Genomic DNA, 17,932 nt, shown 5'->3' with positions numbered 1-17,932 from the left:
AAATCAGATTTCAAAAGGCAAAACAAACAACAAAAAATTCAATACAAGCAAAGGATGCATTACTTAAGACATTTAAAAGTTAGCTAAATTAAATCTTATTAAAGTTGGTTCTGCTTTCCTGATTTTGTATTGTGACCATTTTGATTACAGAATCATGACTGCTTGACATTCATCAGTTGGGTATTTTTTTAACACAGTCTTCACTTTTTAAATTTGTCCTCTGTTGTCTCACCCATTTGCTGCTTTTATTTGAATATGACTATTTAAAAGTTTATTGCCAAATAAAGTTGCTTTATTTGTTATGATTGCTTGTAGCTTTAAGAAAAATCAACATGAGTGGTGTTAAAAACAAATGTTAATCTGTGGAAATTAGTTTCAAAATTTAAGAAGATCTAGAAATTAGACTAATTAGAAACAAAGTTTTGACTTTTCTTCCCCTGGTGAAAGCTCCCAGAATTTTCACGGAAGTATTGTACTGCTATGCAAATTAAACGATAACAGATTTAGGCAAATCTAAACTACGTTATAAAATCCTGACAGTATATACAATAGCTAAGAGATGTGTTTCACGAACACAATGTTGAAAATGTCAAAACTGAGAACTAAAAGAAACCTTACTATTAATTTTAATCTGAGTTAATTAATTTTGTACAATTAAAAAATTTTCTTTATAAATACAACTTTTGATTATTTTAAATTTGCTTGTTTTAAGTTTCTTTTACCTCAATGGGAAAACATAGTATGAGAGAATCCATATCCTAATTGAAAATAACTTGATATCTATCATCGAAATGACACTTGAACCATCCAAATACAGGTCCATATTTACACAGTGTGTGAAATAACAAAGAACTAGAAAAAAGTCTAGCAAACATTGCAAGAAGCAACCTCAATGGAATACATACTAAAATCATTCTGGAAAAAAGTGCTTAAACTTCCACTGTAATTAGTAACTAGCCTTGAATCTTCTCCAAGCTCCTCAGCCACAAACATTGCCAGCCATATTAAAATATCCAACAATCACTAAGAGTTTGGGAAATCTATATAAAGGACAACTTAAGTTTATACAGCTTTGTAAAAATAGTAATGTTTGTATCTATAATTCTTAATATAGGAGTTACATTTTTAAAAAATCTTGGGAAAAAACTGTAGGATATAACAATTTGTTATAAACAAATCACTATAAACATCACAATGTGTGGAGTATACTAACATTAATAAAGCAAATGTATTTCACAGGGCCTAGCTTCCACGATTCTGTAGTTTCAGGTATAGCCTAACTTTTTAAAATTACACATAGAAATGTTAAGCTTGTGAAAGACAAAAAACTTTCCCTGGGCTAAAGTCTGTTGTAGATGAAGAACTATAACACAGCAAAATTGCTGTCTCCAAGGGCAGATGTCCTCAGTGCAGCCAAACCTAATGATTGTTGCCACGACAATTATCTTACTGTTCTTTTGTAACCACCTATGTTCCTTTTCTGTAACTTTCTGGCCTGGAGAATAAATACTGAGAGAAGACCCAAGTTCAGTGTTAATTTTCTGAGGAATGCCTCTCTCTTGAGGGTTCTGGAAATTAACCCCTTTGGGGCTTCTCACTGCTCAGAAGAAATGGGCTTTGGGTAATCCTTTGCATCTCCGTCACCCTGGGGGAGAGGTGACAACTGACCATTTTTCAAAAAAGATTATAGGTAAATATATGATAGTTCTCAAGATACCCTATATAATCAAAGAAAATCAAACAAATAATTTACACAAATACATGTGTAGTTTTGTACAGCCAAGTGATTATCTCAAAATTATACAAAGTATTCTCCCAAATTGATAAATTTAATATTTTCTCTATTAGTTTCCACTTATTTGTAAAAATGGTCTGCCCTAAAGCTAGCATGCATTTAATTTAGAGGATAAACTATTTTAGTACAGGAATCTAACGCTTACGTTATATAATTTAATTCTTTCTCTTTCTCCTTATATATATAAAACCTCTTCACTGTAATATTTGTTATAGTATCACTACTCTTCAAGTAATTCTGAAAAATTTGTTACCTGGTGCAATTTTCCCATCCTGAGCTGCGGGACCATCTTTCAGCACATTTTTCACTTGTAAGAATTCATCAGGCCTATCTCCACCAATAATCGTAAAACCAAATCCCATTGTGCTTTTTTTCAGTGATGCTCGAACAAGGACACCTTTAAGTTGGGATGGATCTCGAGTAAAGTGTGATTTTTCCACATCTGTGCCAAAATGAGAAGTGGGTATGAGCACAAAAATAATTACAATGTATAAAGCCCTCAAAGCCAACCTTCAAGATAGTCTACATAACTTAATTATAAAAAAACAATAAAGAAAATTAGAATCTAACATTAAAGAAGAGTTAGAATTTAAACTTAATAAACGAAATCATCTCCAAAACTAACGAAAAAAAAACCCTTAGCTAATGAACCATTTCTATGTTATTTCAAAGGTAAAAGTACCTACTTTATCTTCTCCTCACTGCCTATTTGTACTCACTTTCTCTCACCCCAGAGTCCATTATACGAAGTCAAAATGATGCACCTGACAATCTTTATTATTAAATTTCTGAAAATTTTGGACACTCATCCAGCTGTACCCTTCATTTGAAAAAGCATCTACTGAGCTCTGTGTGGAAAGCACTATACTAAGAAGATGAAGGCAAATGTCACAAACTTATGAAAGAGAATATATTGAGAATTTTTATAATTTACAAGTCAGGCTTTCTGCAGCCTTTAATTTATATTTGATGGAAGGAGTGAATCCCTGCACGTTAGTAAATAACTTCATGTTTCTTACCCTTTCATTCCTGTTCAGTGGATACTTTAGAAAGAAAGAACCCACTGTTTTTGCACAGTTCCTCGGGAAGGCCTATTTTTAGAGGTTTTTCTCAGATGATCCTAGAACTAAAAGTGATCTCTATTTGCAAATAACACCTTCCTTCCCTTCCTCAGAAACTTTTCCTTCTTCTCCCCTACAATTAAAGCAGTTATGAAAACTATGAAAGGATCAAATTGTATAAATTTACAATTTACAAAGAATTGATTTTTTTTTAAATGGCTTAAAATTTTCTGCCATATATATTTTGGAGGGTGGATGGCTGGCCAGTACAGGGATCCAAACCCTAGACCTTGGTGTTACAATACCACTGAGCTAACCAACTAAGCTAATCGGTCAGCCTCTATATCTATTTTTAATAGTTTTACTGAGATATAATTCACATCCTATAGAAGTTAGCCATCTAAGTATATAATTTAATGTCATGCAACTATTGGCACAATCTAATTTTAGAACATTTTCTCCCCCTCCAAAGGAAATCCCCATGCCCATTAGCAGTCATTCTCCATTTCTCCTCAACCCTCACTCTGCACCCCAGCCTTAGACAACCACAAATCTACCTTTCTGTTTATAGATTTGCCCAATCTGGACATTTCATGTAAATGAAATCATACAATATGTGGTCTTCTGAATGGTTTCTTTTATTTGGCATATTTTTGAGGTTCATCTTTATTGTAGCACATGTCAGTATTTCATTCCTTTTTATTGCTAAATAATATTCTACTATGTGGATATATAACATTTTATCCATCCATTAGTTAATGGATATTTGGGTTATTTCCACTTTTTGGCTATTATGAATAATATTGCTATGAACATTTGTATACAGGTTTTTGTGTGAACATGTTTCATTCGTCTTGGGTATATACCAGGAGTAGAATTACATCAGTTACTATAAACGTATGGTAACTGTGTTTGATATTTTGAAGAACTGCCAAACTTTTCCAAAGTGGCTGCGCCATTCTGCATTTCCCCCAGCAACACACGATGATCCCAATTTCTCCACATCCTTGCCAACACTTTTCGTTGTCTGTCCTTTTGGTTGTAGCCATTCTAGTGGGTGCAGAGTGGTATCTCATTGTGGTTTTGTTGCTCATTTCCCTAGTTAAATTAACAAGGGTGCCGTGTTTCATACTTAGCTCACACTCAGCACTAGTATCATGGCCAGAGTTATCTGTTATCTGCTGCTGCCCCTCATAGTAGGATGTTCTTAGAGGTATGCATTAATGCTTATTGCACATTAGAAAAAAACAGCAATCCTTGGAGTTTCCCCATATGGTTGTGCAGATTATACAGTACATATATAGCTCCCTCAAGTGGTGGGGGTGCCCTGGAAATACTGACAAAGGCAGGTTTGGGGTGGGGAGTAGGATCTACCTTATTTGATACATTATTCCCAGATTTGCTGATCTTTTACAAATAAAAGCACTTGGTACAAAAAAAAAAATCAGCTATTTATTTTGGGCTTCTTCAAGTAGAGAACTAGACTCCAGACAGCAGTGTAGTTACCACAGTATATGACATTTTCTGAGGCCTCTCAGAGGAAGGCTAGTCAGCCTGCTTGCGGTGATACCCCTGTGTATTGCTGAGTTCTTGATGAGCTTCTAACATTCAAAATTAACACTCTCTGAACAAAATATTACTTTTTAAAAATTATTTAATTGCCATGTGCAATATCCATGTAGTTATCTAAGTTGATTATGACTGTCCATTAGTATTGTCTACCAGATTGTAGATAAGAACATTTGTTTAATGACTTAGGTACTTGAAGACAATCTTTGATGAAATGTAACTTTCTCATTTTTATGTCAAATATTGAGCTATCTCTGTTTAGCTAGCTCATGCTCTAGTCTCCATGAATACTGGAATAAGATTGGCTTCTGTGGCTGGTAAGTTAGCTCAGTTAGTTACAGCACAGCCTTATAACACCAAGGTCATGGCTTCAGATCCCAGTACCAGCTGGCTGCCAAAAAAAAAAAATTTGGATTCTGAGGGCGAAACTAGAAAACTGGAGTATAAGGAATGAGATCTAAGATGTGCAAACAATAAAGAGAAGGAATGTTATGGTTAACACCTACTTTAGAAAGCATTAATTTAATAGTCAAAGCCAGTTAAAAGTTGGTCAGAAGTAGGTCTTATCAGAATTAAACACAGAAAAGTGAGAATCATAAAGGCATAAACTGTCTTTGAGTCTAACAATCTTGATTTTAAATCCAAGCTTTGTGATTTAGTTGAATGATCTTGAGCACATTATTTAACCTTTTTAAACCTCAGCTGCCTCATCTATAAAATGGGGATAATAGTACCTAACTCACAGGATTGTTACAGAGATTAAATTATGTAATGCATAGGAAGCATAGGAAACAGTGCTTGACAAACAGTAATTGCTCAATAAATGTAGATGAGCACAAACCCATATACACTATTAAGGGAGGTCCCCTGGCTCACAACTTGCATTCTTCTGTTCCTGTGACAAGTATAGCCTTGGGATGGATGCATCAGACAATTTTAACTTGATGCCATCAAAGCACCTGAATGTGGAAAATAATATTAATAACCTTGCAGAGCTATTTTGAGACTTAACTGAGATGATCTTTAAGGATGAACATAATTTCGATAACATCCAGAAAGCCTTTCTTGCCCTCCCACAGAATTAAATTCTCTCTCCTTTGTGTTCTAACACTATTATTTATATCTCTATTATCATACTACATAAAATTGTGTGTCTATTTCCCTGGCTAAGTTGTGAGCTTCTGAAAGACAGGTGTTGAGTCTTTACTCTTCTTTTAATGTCTAATTCATAGGAGAGTGCCTGGTTATTTAAATCAATAAAATACACAGTCCCTGCCTTTATGGAGCTTAGAGTTGAGAAAGGGAAAAAAGATCTCCCTTGATATGTCCCATGGAAGGCATGGAAATTCAGAGACTGTGTATTATAATACAAAGAACTCTGAATTTAAAGTCAGTAAAGCTAGCAAGATTCAAATTTTGGTTTGACACGCACTACGATTCTAAGCTAGAGACTTAAACTTTCCTAAAGTCTCAGTTTCCTTATGTATAAAATGGGAATTCACGTTTCTCTCCAGTTAATGTCTTCTGTTTATAGTCTTTCACAGTCAAAGCTCTCAAAATATTTGGCTATTCCCACTGTCTCCAATTTCTTCGCCTCTCATTCTCTCTTCGTTCTATTGCAATTTTACTTCACTCTCCACTTGTTCTTGCTAGGGTGATTAATGGTCTCCCTATCACCTAATCCAATGTACACTTTTCAATCTTCAACTTTTTCGACTTTCCAGCAACAAGTGACACTCAACTTGCGTTTGAAACTCTCTTCTTCTCATGTCTGCCTACCCTACAACCTCATCTCTTATTGCTAACTGACAAATATCCTATGCACTAGTCATTCTGACCTGTCCTCTGGCCCTTGGACATACCATTTCATGCTTCTATGATGTTATACATCCTATTCCTTTTCCCTTGTATGCCTTCTTGCTCTTGTAAAATTTTTATCTACCTGCTTCAACTTTTCCTGATTCCTCAAGACCAGGTTCATATCTCCTCTGCTCTGAAATTTCTCCTGCCTCCTTGACTTTCCCACCAAAGCAGCGTTGAGCACTCCCTCCTTTAGGCCATCACTGTACCTTGTACATTTCTTAATAACAATGAAAGCTATCATTTATTGATCACCATGTGCCAAATACCATTTTAAGCCCTTTACATGTATTAATTTGCGTGCACGTAACCATCTTAAGAGGTAGGTGCTATTATTATTCCTATTTGATAGATGAGGAAACAGAGGCACGAAGAACATAGGAAACTTACCCAAGGTTATACAACCGGGATTCAATTCTGTTCCTCAGCCTGCACATTAAATCAGTATTCCAGAATGGCACATATCACCTTATATTGTAACCATTAGTTTCCTATATTAGACTGTGAACTCTTGAGGGCAAGTCCTCTCTTACTCTCAATCATTTTTGAACACCCAGTGCTTAGCAAAGCACCGGGCATATTGCAAGTGCTCAAAAATATTTGTTAAACTCAAAATGTTTGCTAAACCAAAAGTAAAACTTAAGGGAGGAGACTATGTTTTTGAAGAGTAGTTATAAAAAAGAACTGTACCTCTCATGGGCAACAGAAGTGTAGAGTCTACTGGATTACTACAATATGACCACATAGACCCCTGGTCATTAATGAAAGAATGTGGAAAGGAAGAAGATGGGGAGGGATAAGTAGAATGTGAGAACTTCCTGGGCATCTTCTTCAAAACACACATAACTAGGCTCATCAAAATCTCAGGACCTATTTATTTTTAAAATGTTCCCCAAATGATTCTGATATTACTAATACCTACCCTCCCACTTGAGACTCAATGATGCAGGCAAATAATTTGGTAAATTTATTTGGTATTATTAACATTGGTTAATGAAGAATGCTGAATGGTTACAGACATGAGATTTAAGCAATTAATTTGAGAGAAATTCATAATGAACTAGAGATCTAATACTGGCCTGAACTTAAACATAAGGAAACGGTCTAATCATCAAAACAAAACCTCAAACTCATAAAAAAAAAAAAAAAAAAAAAAAAAAAAAAAAATTACCCAATCCCTTCTCCTAACAAACTTTTTAATATAACCACGAGAAAAATCTCAGTAAAGTCACAATGTTCAGATGTTTTATTAAGATTATTCATATCTTTACAACAACAAAAATTAAACACTCTCTGCTGAATTTCAAAGCTCCAGCAATAAAAAGTTCAAAATCACTTTTATTAAGTCAGCACACAAATTTCACAAGTTATTGTTGGAAAAAAAGATGAAGAAAAAAGTTCTACCTGGTTTTGAAGACCCAATTTCAGCCTGTCCTAACTGCTTTTTCCTTTTGGCTTCCTCTACCGGATTCTCAAACTGGGTTTTCTGGTTAAGGTGACTGTAAAATGTAGAAAAATATGCATTTCAGTTTAAGGTAAAAGAGTTACATATTTTTAAATAGACTATCATACCATTCCATCCCCATAGATCAAGGGACAAATATGTATCTTTAAGGTATGGAACACAGAGAAGCTGACAGATGATAGTGGAGGGGCTTGTTGGCAATGAAAGAAAGGCCCACTGAAGATTCTAAAGCTGCTAAAGCTTATACTACATTTACTACATTTTCTTCATAAACCTATCCAATACAGCCAATAACAGTTTTCAAAACTATGGTAGAAGACTTCTTATCTGATGCAATCAGAAGTGTGGGCAAATGGTCAGTTGTTTTTAAAATGATAGAAGGGTTTTAATTTAAGATTGCCCAAAACAAAGCAAGCTGTAAAACATTTTTGAAGAAATCTTAGTAGAGAATCCTTCTAGAATATTACTATTACTTTCCCACTGACTTACCCACCTCTATTCAACAGCAACTAAGAAAGTGACTTGCTTTTATCAAATTGTATTATAGAACAACTCTTTCACACTTAGATTTCTTCATAATTATATAATAAGTTATATAATTATAACATAAGTTCAACTGGCTTTTATGATTTGGAAACATTTACAACTGACTCTTAGAAAGCACACAATTCTGTGAGGGAAAGCAGAAAAGCATGGGTAGACTAGACGGAAGGTGACTAGCCAGTAGTATTCAACATTCTGTGGGCAATGGTATGTTTTACAGAGGGGATAGCACTGTTATTCTGGCAAGTCAGTTAAGTGAAAGTTGGTTAAGAATGCAACTATTGTAAAAAAAACATGTCTGAAACCACAAATAGGTCTAATGCAGAAGCAATGAGAACCATATTCTAGCACTTCCATAATACAAATGTATTTCAGTCAGATGATACATATTTTCCAGTACAATCTACTTTAACAAGAAGTGACATTAGTGAACACCAACTATTAAACACCAAATCATGAGCATTTCAGAATATGATTCTCTTTAGATAGGATGAGTATTACAAGACTTACATATAAACAGTCACACAAATCAGATATTTACTTTGCCATTTGTGGACATTAATGTGATGGTGAAGAAAGGGGCAGCAGAGACCAACAAACCAACCCTCACAGTGAGTAATATTAGCTTTCTCTATGTTATTTAGGCTTCTAGTGCATATTAACTTTGCAACAGACGTGGCTATTTAGATTCAGAGCTCTAAATATGGCAAATTCCACTTGACATTCTTTGGGTTCTGATTTCACTAACAATCAAGTATGCTTCTGCTTCATACTACAAGGGGGCACCTTATCCACTGCATTAAAGCCCTCTGAGAAAATACAAATCTTAGGTACCGCTTTTATTTATTTATTTGTTAGGTACTGATATTTTACATATTCTTAAAAAAAAATCCACACAATTAAAAGATGACACCCAGAAAAAAATAAATCTGTTTGGAAAGAACCTCGGCTCACTTTAACGTCACCAGCTAGAATGACTCACTTTGCCACCCATGCATTAGAACATAAAAAGTAGTAATTTGTATTTATACCCTTTGTAATGTGTGGGAGAAGAGGGTAAAATTATGCAAATGAGTAATCCCTTTCCTGAAAATTCTTTGACATAAGAATGTAAGATTTAGTGAAGGGAGTAATTGCATTGTTACCTTAGACTAGCTAGATTAAAATGCCACACCCCAAAGTCAAAACAAAAAAGTGAAAATACTCTCCTTTTCGTTTAGTTACTTATCTCCATAGTACTATTAAGATGTAACAGATTTTGTTTTCCATATAACTAGCTATGGAAAGTGAGAAGAGACTATTACAGATTATCAGAAAAATTAAACATGGGTAGCAAACAAGCATAATTAAATATATAATACATAATTTGGGATATCATCTGTATTAAAATTTGTGCTTAATATCTAGATTTTACAAAAACCAAAAAAAAAAAAAAAAGGATAAATTCATTAAAAAGCACTGTCTTTTAAAAAAAAATTTTTAAATCTGGATTTTAAAAATTCATCTCAGCAAACAAAATAATTACTCTTTCATGAAGAGTTTGTGATATGAAAGCAGATGTATATTTTGACTTTGTCACCTGAGTGTGTCAAGCCATTTAATGTAACATAAACAACACAAAATTTCTAAAAATGTAAGCATTTTTATAGAAGACCTGATATTAAATTTTTGGAATAATTTTATTTTCAAAAATGAATTAATCCATTTCAGAATTTCACCTTCTAAAACAAATACTCAGAAAGAAAAACTGTCACTGCAGTTGGTGTTATTACTACAAGGCTCCTGCCAAGAACAATCATTGTACCATCTGGTTTGACAAACTAAGAAAGGCAAAGAGTAGCCATTCAAGTAACAGCTTTTTATCTCCATCAGTAAACTCACTGCAGATTACTCTAGTTGAGATTCAAAACCTAACTAATCTGGGAATCAAGCCACACTCCATAGCTCAGCTGACTCCATACTAATGTGCATCTTGAGTACAGTTTGCTCTTTCTTAATTTAATAAATTACCCTACTGTAAATGAGCTTGTTCTGGGAACAATCATACAAAGTTATGTCTCTGCTACTGTTTTTGCTTCTAATTCAGGCTATTTCATGTACCTCCAATGACAACTGGGAGCAGGTCGCTTCAGTATTTGTCCTAATGCTGCTTCAGTATTATATCCTTGCTTAATGAGAACCAAATCATTCAGCTCAAGATTTTATAACAGGCAAATGACTTTCACCTCTTTGACCATGTATTCAAATTCACATGGAATGGATAATAAAGAGAATCAGGACCATTATCTTGGAAATGTTCAGCAGTGTCAGGCAAGTGATAGTTGATTGAAGCCCAATTTAAATAGATTAAACTATGATGAAAAGAAAAACTCCACAAGACCTTTTTAATTGGCCTCCAAATATTCCTTTGACTTAAAAAAAAATTCCTTTATTTTAATTAAATATGGCTTAGGAAGAAAATAACAAAAGAGCTGCTGTATACTTTCCACATCACAGTTATCAGTAAGATATTAAATGGAAACACAATGGAAATAAAATAAGCATAGCCTTTCAAAGGAACCAAAATATTGAAACTGTGAAGTTATATACCTAAAGGTCAGACTAATTGAGTTGTTTCCTTAGGGTACATGTTAGATTTTAAGAAGTCACTCTACAAATCTCTCTAACCATAGTGACTCAACTTAACAACCTACACATTACAATGAAGACTTGAGTTATGACAGAAATCGGAGATACTTACTTTAGGGATAAGTACCAGGAAATGGCATTAGTTTATGCCATAAGAGATGAAAAATAAATAAGCAACCCTAAAACTAAAAGATTTCATGTCTGCTTTTTTTCCAGGTAACACCATTTTGCCTTCTCTACCTAGGCAGTAGGTTCAGATTCCTAGTTTCTAGGTAAATAGTAATGTATCTGATACAATTCCTTTCCTGGTACTAGACACCTGAGGTCAAAATTCTATCTGTAACATCTAGAAAGAAAGCAATCCTAATGGCAGTAACAATGTAGCAATTAGATAAAGAAAGAAAAGGTTAAGAAAAATTAGATGTTGACAGCCTAATTAATCTAACATAGGCAGGTGTTTGGTGCTCCTCTGTGACATATATTTAAGTTTAAATTTAAATTTAACCATAACAGCTACGTAAGTAACTTTCACTCCTCTCCCCCTCCACCCCAAAAGGAATACTAAGTTACCCTTGATTGACTCCTTAAAAGAGAGCACACCTTTAATCATACCCTTCCAAACTTTGGATCATTATGTTACAGTGCCTTGAAGTCCTTTTACTTCTCTCAGAAGTATACGGTGGTAGTGTTAGAAATGACTTTAGTAGTGCCCAGTGCCCTCATTTCACAGTTTTCCATCTACTGCCTTTTTCTTTAAAAGCTATAGTAACAATAGCATCTCCAGCTATTAGTCCTCTAGGCAACTTCTTTCTTACTCTCTATATTTAGAAATTCAAAGCCAATATCTGGGAAGCCCAACGTCAGTGAAGTAAATGCTCACGGCCCATACCTTCTCATTCCCCTAGCTGAAAAACTTGAAAGCTGGGGGCCGCCCGGTGGCGCACTGCTACAGTGCGCCGCTTGAGAGCGCGGCAGCACTCCCGCCGAGGGTTTGGATCCCGCATACAGACCGGTTCCCGCTCACTGGCTGAGCGAGGTGCGGGCGCAACACCAAGGGTTGTGATCCCGTTGCCGGTCCGGTCCGGTACGGGCGTGACACTGAGGGTTGCGATCCGTTGCCGGACACGAAAAAAGACAAAAAGGAAAAAAAAAAACTTGAAAGCTGGATTGCAGACGCATAAAGTTCTGTACCCAATACTCCCTAAAGCTGTATGCTATGCTGAAAGAAAAATATTTGGGAGACTATTAACTGAGGTAATAAACTTACTCAACATAGTATGTCCCATACTGAGGGTCCTCTATTTTCTCCCAGCCATAAGGAAGCTCTGTAAAAAAAGAAAATTGAGTTAAATGCCAGATTCAAATCCAACAGAAAAAAGTTCCCCAGTGGGTGAATTTGGTTTTTATTTCATTATACACTAATATTTGGGAGTCAGAAAGTTGAGGGCTCAGTTTCAAAGAACACAATTTAAGTTTGTGTGGCTTCTTCAATAACCAGTGATTAATCTCAGCAAGTAATTAGAAGCTCAAAACAAAAGATGATATTAAACTAAAAGGTGTTTATCTGAATCACAGGCCATAAAAATACTAATCATTTTTTAAAAAATCATTGTGTATTTCTTTCATTTAGAAAGCTTGATAATGCTGACAGGAGACACACTTACCCTAGAGTCCAATACAAGAAGCAGCTGCTTGTTAAATTTTTCTACTACTATACATAATCACTTCTGTTATTATATTCTGACCCACTTTTCCCCAAAGGAAAATCTAGCCTTGGATTTTTGTCATTACATTACACGTGGGCAATCTAGATTAGCTTAAAACCGAAGTACCTGCTTTCCCTTGCATTAACTTGATCTGAGTATCTGAAGGAACACTAATTTAACTACCACAGTGCCCTACATAGTCTGTATTTTTAAATGGTAACAAAGAAATATCTTATGTAGCATTATTATATATTATTTATTCAAAGTAACTGACCAATAGGATATAACCAGAAAAACTGAAAGCAGTTGAATTTCTGATAGTTAAAAAAAAATTGTGGCCTTTCCAACATAAACTGAGTCTGTCAAGAAAGAATCCTCTTTTCCTTCCCACTTTGTCTGCATCCCTTGTAAAGTTAAAGTTTCTGAAGAACCATTTTATTAGTCAGACATGGATTAATTTGGCAGGAATGTTCCTAGTAGGTGGTTCTTGTGCTATTGATTAGATATACGAGTTGAGCAAGAAGGAATTTTTACAAAAAACCACAGTTGTACACTATGATGTCCTACAGTTTTATTTACAATTTCTGCTGTGCTAAAACACATACACTCACAAATGAAGTTAAGCTGGATAGCAAAAAGGCTTATCAAAAGACTTACTAATTTTGTATCATTTAGCCTCAGTTATGACATATCAACTTTGTAGGTAAAAATTCCATTATAATGAACTTGACAAGCTATACAAACTGTTTTGCTCTAATAAAAATTATTATTCTGCATTCAGTTTAAAAGAAAATAATACATGACTAACTTCTTAGTGAAAAACTGAATTACCCCACCCCTTTTCTTCAGCATATTTTTCTGCATATATATTGATTGGTGATTTTGAAGTTTGGTGTTTTGTGGTTTTCCTTGGAAGGACCTAGTTGAAACGTCTGAGGAAGAAAAGATGAGAATAGCTGAAATATTAAAATAGTTGAAATATGCGAAATCAGAACAAAAAACTAAGAACTGAGCTATACTTCAGATCACTTTGATCCTCCATAGCTATGAAGCAAACAATCATCAGTTAAATAGGGATAACATTTTATCATCAAGAAACTGTTACAGGGATAAGATTTTGGAATATATCTGTAAAAACACACTATAAAAAAAAACATTACCCAAAGGATTCTCATTATGGATCTTCCACCAAAGAGACTTTTGTTCTTTAATAGAAATTTTCTTGAAATAGCATGGAAACTGAATGGCTCTGAGTAAGGATGAATTCTACAACTGCACTATAATTGGATTTATGCTTTGTCTTTAGAGAAGTTTGGAGAATTGAAGGAACTATAGAGATAGCTGAAAGTCTATTTGATATCTGAAAAGTTCACTAAAAAGTATGCATTAATAACAAAGACAAAAGATCAATATAAATACATTATGTTAACAACATAAAAGTGTCAACTTGAAAGTTGATTTAGCATTTTAGTTAGCACTTAAAGCAATTAGCAACTAACAGATTAAGTACAGCCCTTTCTTTAGGACAGCAAAAAAATGTGGCAATTTATCTTCTGGGTTACTTTCAATAATTTTAATCTCTTACCACTGATACCATTAGTCAATTTTTTGCAGGGAAGATTAACGTAGATAAAGAAGTGGTTACTATCTGCTCATTTAAAATGAAAGTAATAAAAGCAAGACTAAAATACTTAGCAATTTATACACTACCCTGTGGATAGATTCATTTACTCATTTCCTTTCTGTCTTCCTTTTTTTTCCTTTCTCCCTTCTCTTCCTCCACTTTCCTCTTCCTCATGCAGAAATAAAAACTAGAAACATAACACAGTTCTTGACCTCAAGGAGTTCATAATCTAGACAGGAAGACAAAAAAGATAAATGACAAGATGAAGATAAACACAAGCATTCTCAGGGAGTGCAAAGGAATGACACCAACTGCCTGGTAAGAGTAGCTCTCAGGAAAGCCTTCTAAAAGGTGATGTTTGAGCAGTCTTAAAGGATGAGTTGGGATTAGGGAGAGGGAGGTCATTCCAGATAGATCAAAAGGCACTGAGGTGTTAAGAATGCCTGGCATTTTCAGTAGTTACAGATAATTTTGTAGACTGGAGTCAAAGTTGTATGCAAAGAGAGATGAGTCTTTGAGCAAGCACCAAATTACAACATTCTTGGGTGCAATGTTAAGGAGTTTGATCTTTATTCTGATGATGATGGAACTCATTATGCTAGACTGTGACAAGATTAAATTTATTTGAGAAAGACTATGGGCAGCAGTAACAGAGGATGAAATAGATGGAGTGGAATGAGAATAAAGGCAGACAAATAAAAAACGTTAATAGACTAGAAAGAAATAATTAAGGCTGAAACTAAGGCAGTAATAGTAGGAAAGGAACAAAAGAATGGATAATAGAGATGAGGAAGTCAGAGTAATAGGACTTAATGGCTGCTTTGAGGATTGAGGGAGAAAAGGCTGGGAGGATGCCAAAATTCCCAGGTTTCTGGCTCTTCTGGTATGAAAATGATATATTACCTAATATTTATTGAATACTTAGTATGAAAATGGCTATGGGAATAAAAAGAAGAAATTAGTTTGAATTTAGAGGAATTTTGGAGACAGATGATAAATAAAAAGGGCCTAGTGCCTATCTATCCCCAATAGACACAAGAAATGGCAGGTTTGAAAGTTAGAATTGATGGAACTTGGTAGTTAACTGCAACAAAGAGGAGAAAGTGAGGAAAAAGTTGAGGATGATAATCAGTTTTTGGCTCAAACAACTGAGAGGATATCATGTCATTTGATGAAGGCAGAAAGAGAAAGTATTACATTTGAGTGGCCCATGGAACATCCCAGTAGAAATATATAACAAGCTCTTGGCAATATGAACCTGGTACTCAGAAGAGAAATATAGGAAGATAAAGATTTGGGAGACATTACAGTTAAAGTTATGGCAGTGGACGTGATTACCCAGATAAACTGCAAATAGAAAAGGATGGAGAATAGAACATTATGAGCCCTAACATTTTAAGGAGCAGAGGAAGAAAATAAGAATAGCCAGGAGGAATAGTGTCAAAGAAGACAGAAGAGGAGAACATGGTCAACACTAACAAATGCTTTGTAAAGCTGTCAGGAATAAAGATAAGGACTAAAAAGAGTCTAGTGGATTTGGCAATCAGGAGGTTATTGGTAAGTTTAAGAAAAGCAGTTTCACTGAAAAGAGAGGTTCAAAAGTCAGAATATTATAGTCACTGAAGAGTAAAATAGGAGGCAGAGTCCTTAAGAAGAGATGATTTAGGAAAAAACAAACAAACCCCCAAAAACCTTGATTTGAAAAAGATAATGTAAGAACTATGGGTAGAATTAGGGCCAAAAGAAAATGTGTTTATTTATATTTGAGATAGGAAAGACCTAACCCAATTCATCTTTTCCTGTGTTAGAAGCCAAAGCATTCCCCTAAAAAGTTTATTCAAAAGGCAGAACTATTTTTGGCATATCAAGCAGCTGGTTGGTTCTAAAGCCCAATAATATATCCTACTTTCTTTTCTCTACTCAAAATAGGACTTTTTCTTATTTAAATGTATGAATTACACTTGCTTTCTCATGGTGGAGCTCTATTCAGTTGATAATTTTCGTTTATCATTCTCTAAGCTCCAAAATGACATCAACATTCAATACATCTGTAAGCTGCTTTTAGTAAAAATTTAATCTTTCTTTCAACCTAAGAGAAATATGGTGAGTTGAAAGTAAAATAGATTCCTGATGTCATATTTTTAAGATAACTACTGAACCAAAACACTAATTATTTTATTTGAACAGAAGATAAATATGTACATCAATTAAGCCATCAGATACAGTGTAAAGACATAGTTGGGTTCTGAATATCAGAACACTGGGAAGAAAAAGGCAAGTTTTAGAAACTGTAAGGTCTTTCTAGTAGACCTTAAATGTTCAGTAGAATGCAAACAATATCTAAAACTATAAAAACATATATTTAAAATATTATTATTACCATTCTCTTTTCAGCATATACTCTGTGCAATGCACTATGGAGAGTGCCAGTGTGAGTCAGGTATAGTCTATCCTGAGAATAGTTTATTGTGGGTCTATTTTCCCCCTACTGAAGGGGAGACAAAGTGTACAAAGAAAGTGTTAAAAGTTGGCTAAGCATAAAACAAATAGGCTTAGGGTTCTAAATTGTGGGCTCCCCACCAGATAAGTACAGGCAATGTTACAAAGGTGTATCCAGTTGTGGGGATCGGAGAGTAGCCCTTATATTAAAGGGTTTTGAACATTCCTGGAATACTGAATGCAATTTTGCTTGTTGTATCTGAAGAAAGATATAATTAGGATGGCCATAAATGTATTGTCCACTTTTGAGAATAAAAGAGGACACTATTAATAATTATGAAGGGACAACAGGAATACGCTGGGTTAGTCCTGGGCTGACCAAGACATATTGTCACCCTTAATGTACAGAGTATTAGAGGGATATGCTTATCCCAATTCTTCAAATTCTATATTGGCAAAAGAATGGGAGAAACATTTCCCATTTCTCTAAGCCCCCTCACTTTCTTCCTCAAGGAAAAAAGAATGTCATATCTGACTGCTGAATTTTCCAGAATGAACTCTATATGCTGGGACTCTTGGATTTTCTGGCTGTTTGGATGCCAGCCTGCCTACAGAGGTGCATTCTAGTCTGTTCTCCCCGATGCTTTCCTAATGCCTGCAGTTGAACACAGAGGCCAGAGACTGAGTGCTTAAGTCTGCCTCCTGTAGGGGTAAATATCAGTAAGCCGAAATAGGTGCAGGGCTAAAGCCACATTTACTCATCAGCTGGCATTCCGACTTCATCTGTCTACTGTGTCTTATTTCTCTATTGATTACAAACTAATAAATAAAGACAGACTTATTATGTATTACCCTTCCCCCAAGCCTTATAGAGATTTAAAAATATTTCCAAGAAGGGTGACCAAAATAATCTTGGAGGACAGTGTAGCTTCTTTCCCTTCCCTTCTTTCCTCTGCCCCCTTTTCCCTCCTTCCCTCCCTCTTTTCATTTCCCCCTTCTGTCCTTTCTTCCCTCTTTCCCTGCTTCCAAACATTTAAGTATTGAAGGGATATACAGATGAAGAAGACAAAAGCATTGCTCTTAGAGAGTGTGGTATCTATTAACAATGCAATATAAGTGCTACAACAGAGATGTGTCACATGATACTATGGAGTACAGATGGAAGAACACCTAATTCTGACCTGGAAGAGAATGACAGAGGAGGCTACCAAAAAAAAAAAAAAAAAAAAAAAAAAAAAAAAA

The 17,932-nt window shown here is 34.9% G+C and overlaps 1 protein-coding gene across 1 annotated transcript in view; it reads right to left on the bottom strand.

The window, feature by feature from the left end:
• LOC103605271 (membrane-associated guanylate kinase, WW and PDZ domain-containing protein 3) overlaps positions 1-17,932 on the bottom strand; it is a gene marked incomplete at its 3' end in the record, with an annotated part of 87,525 nt that overhangs the window by 31,892 nt on the left and 37,701 nt on the right. Inside the window, exons 7-9 of the mRNA XM_008589848.1 lie at positions 12,189-12,246; positions 7,690-7,784; positions 2,049-2,237 (exon numbers count right to left, since the gene is read on the bottom strand). Coding sequence (XP_008588070.1) covers positions 2,049-2,237; positions 7,690-7,784; positions 12,189-12,246 — 342 coding nt within the window. The remainder of the gene's footprint in view (positions 1-2,048; positions 2,238-7,689; positions 7,785-12,188; positions 12,247-17,932) is intronic.

The sequence above is a fragment of the Galeopterus variegatus genome, unplaced genomic scaffold (genome assembly GCF_000696425.1).
Source record: "Galeopterus variegatus unplaced genomic scaffold, G_variegatus-3.0.2 Scaffold5692, whole genome shotgun sequence".
Taxonomy (NCBI): domain Eukaryota; kingdom Metazoa; phylum Chordata; class Mammalia; order Dermoptera; family Cynocephalidae; genus Galeopterus; species Galeopterus variegatus.
This window is presented reverse-complemented; position numbering and strand designations above follow the sequence as displayed.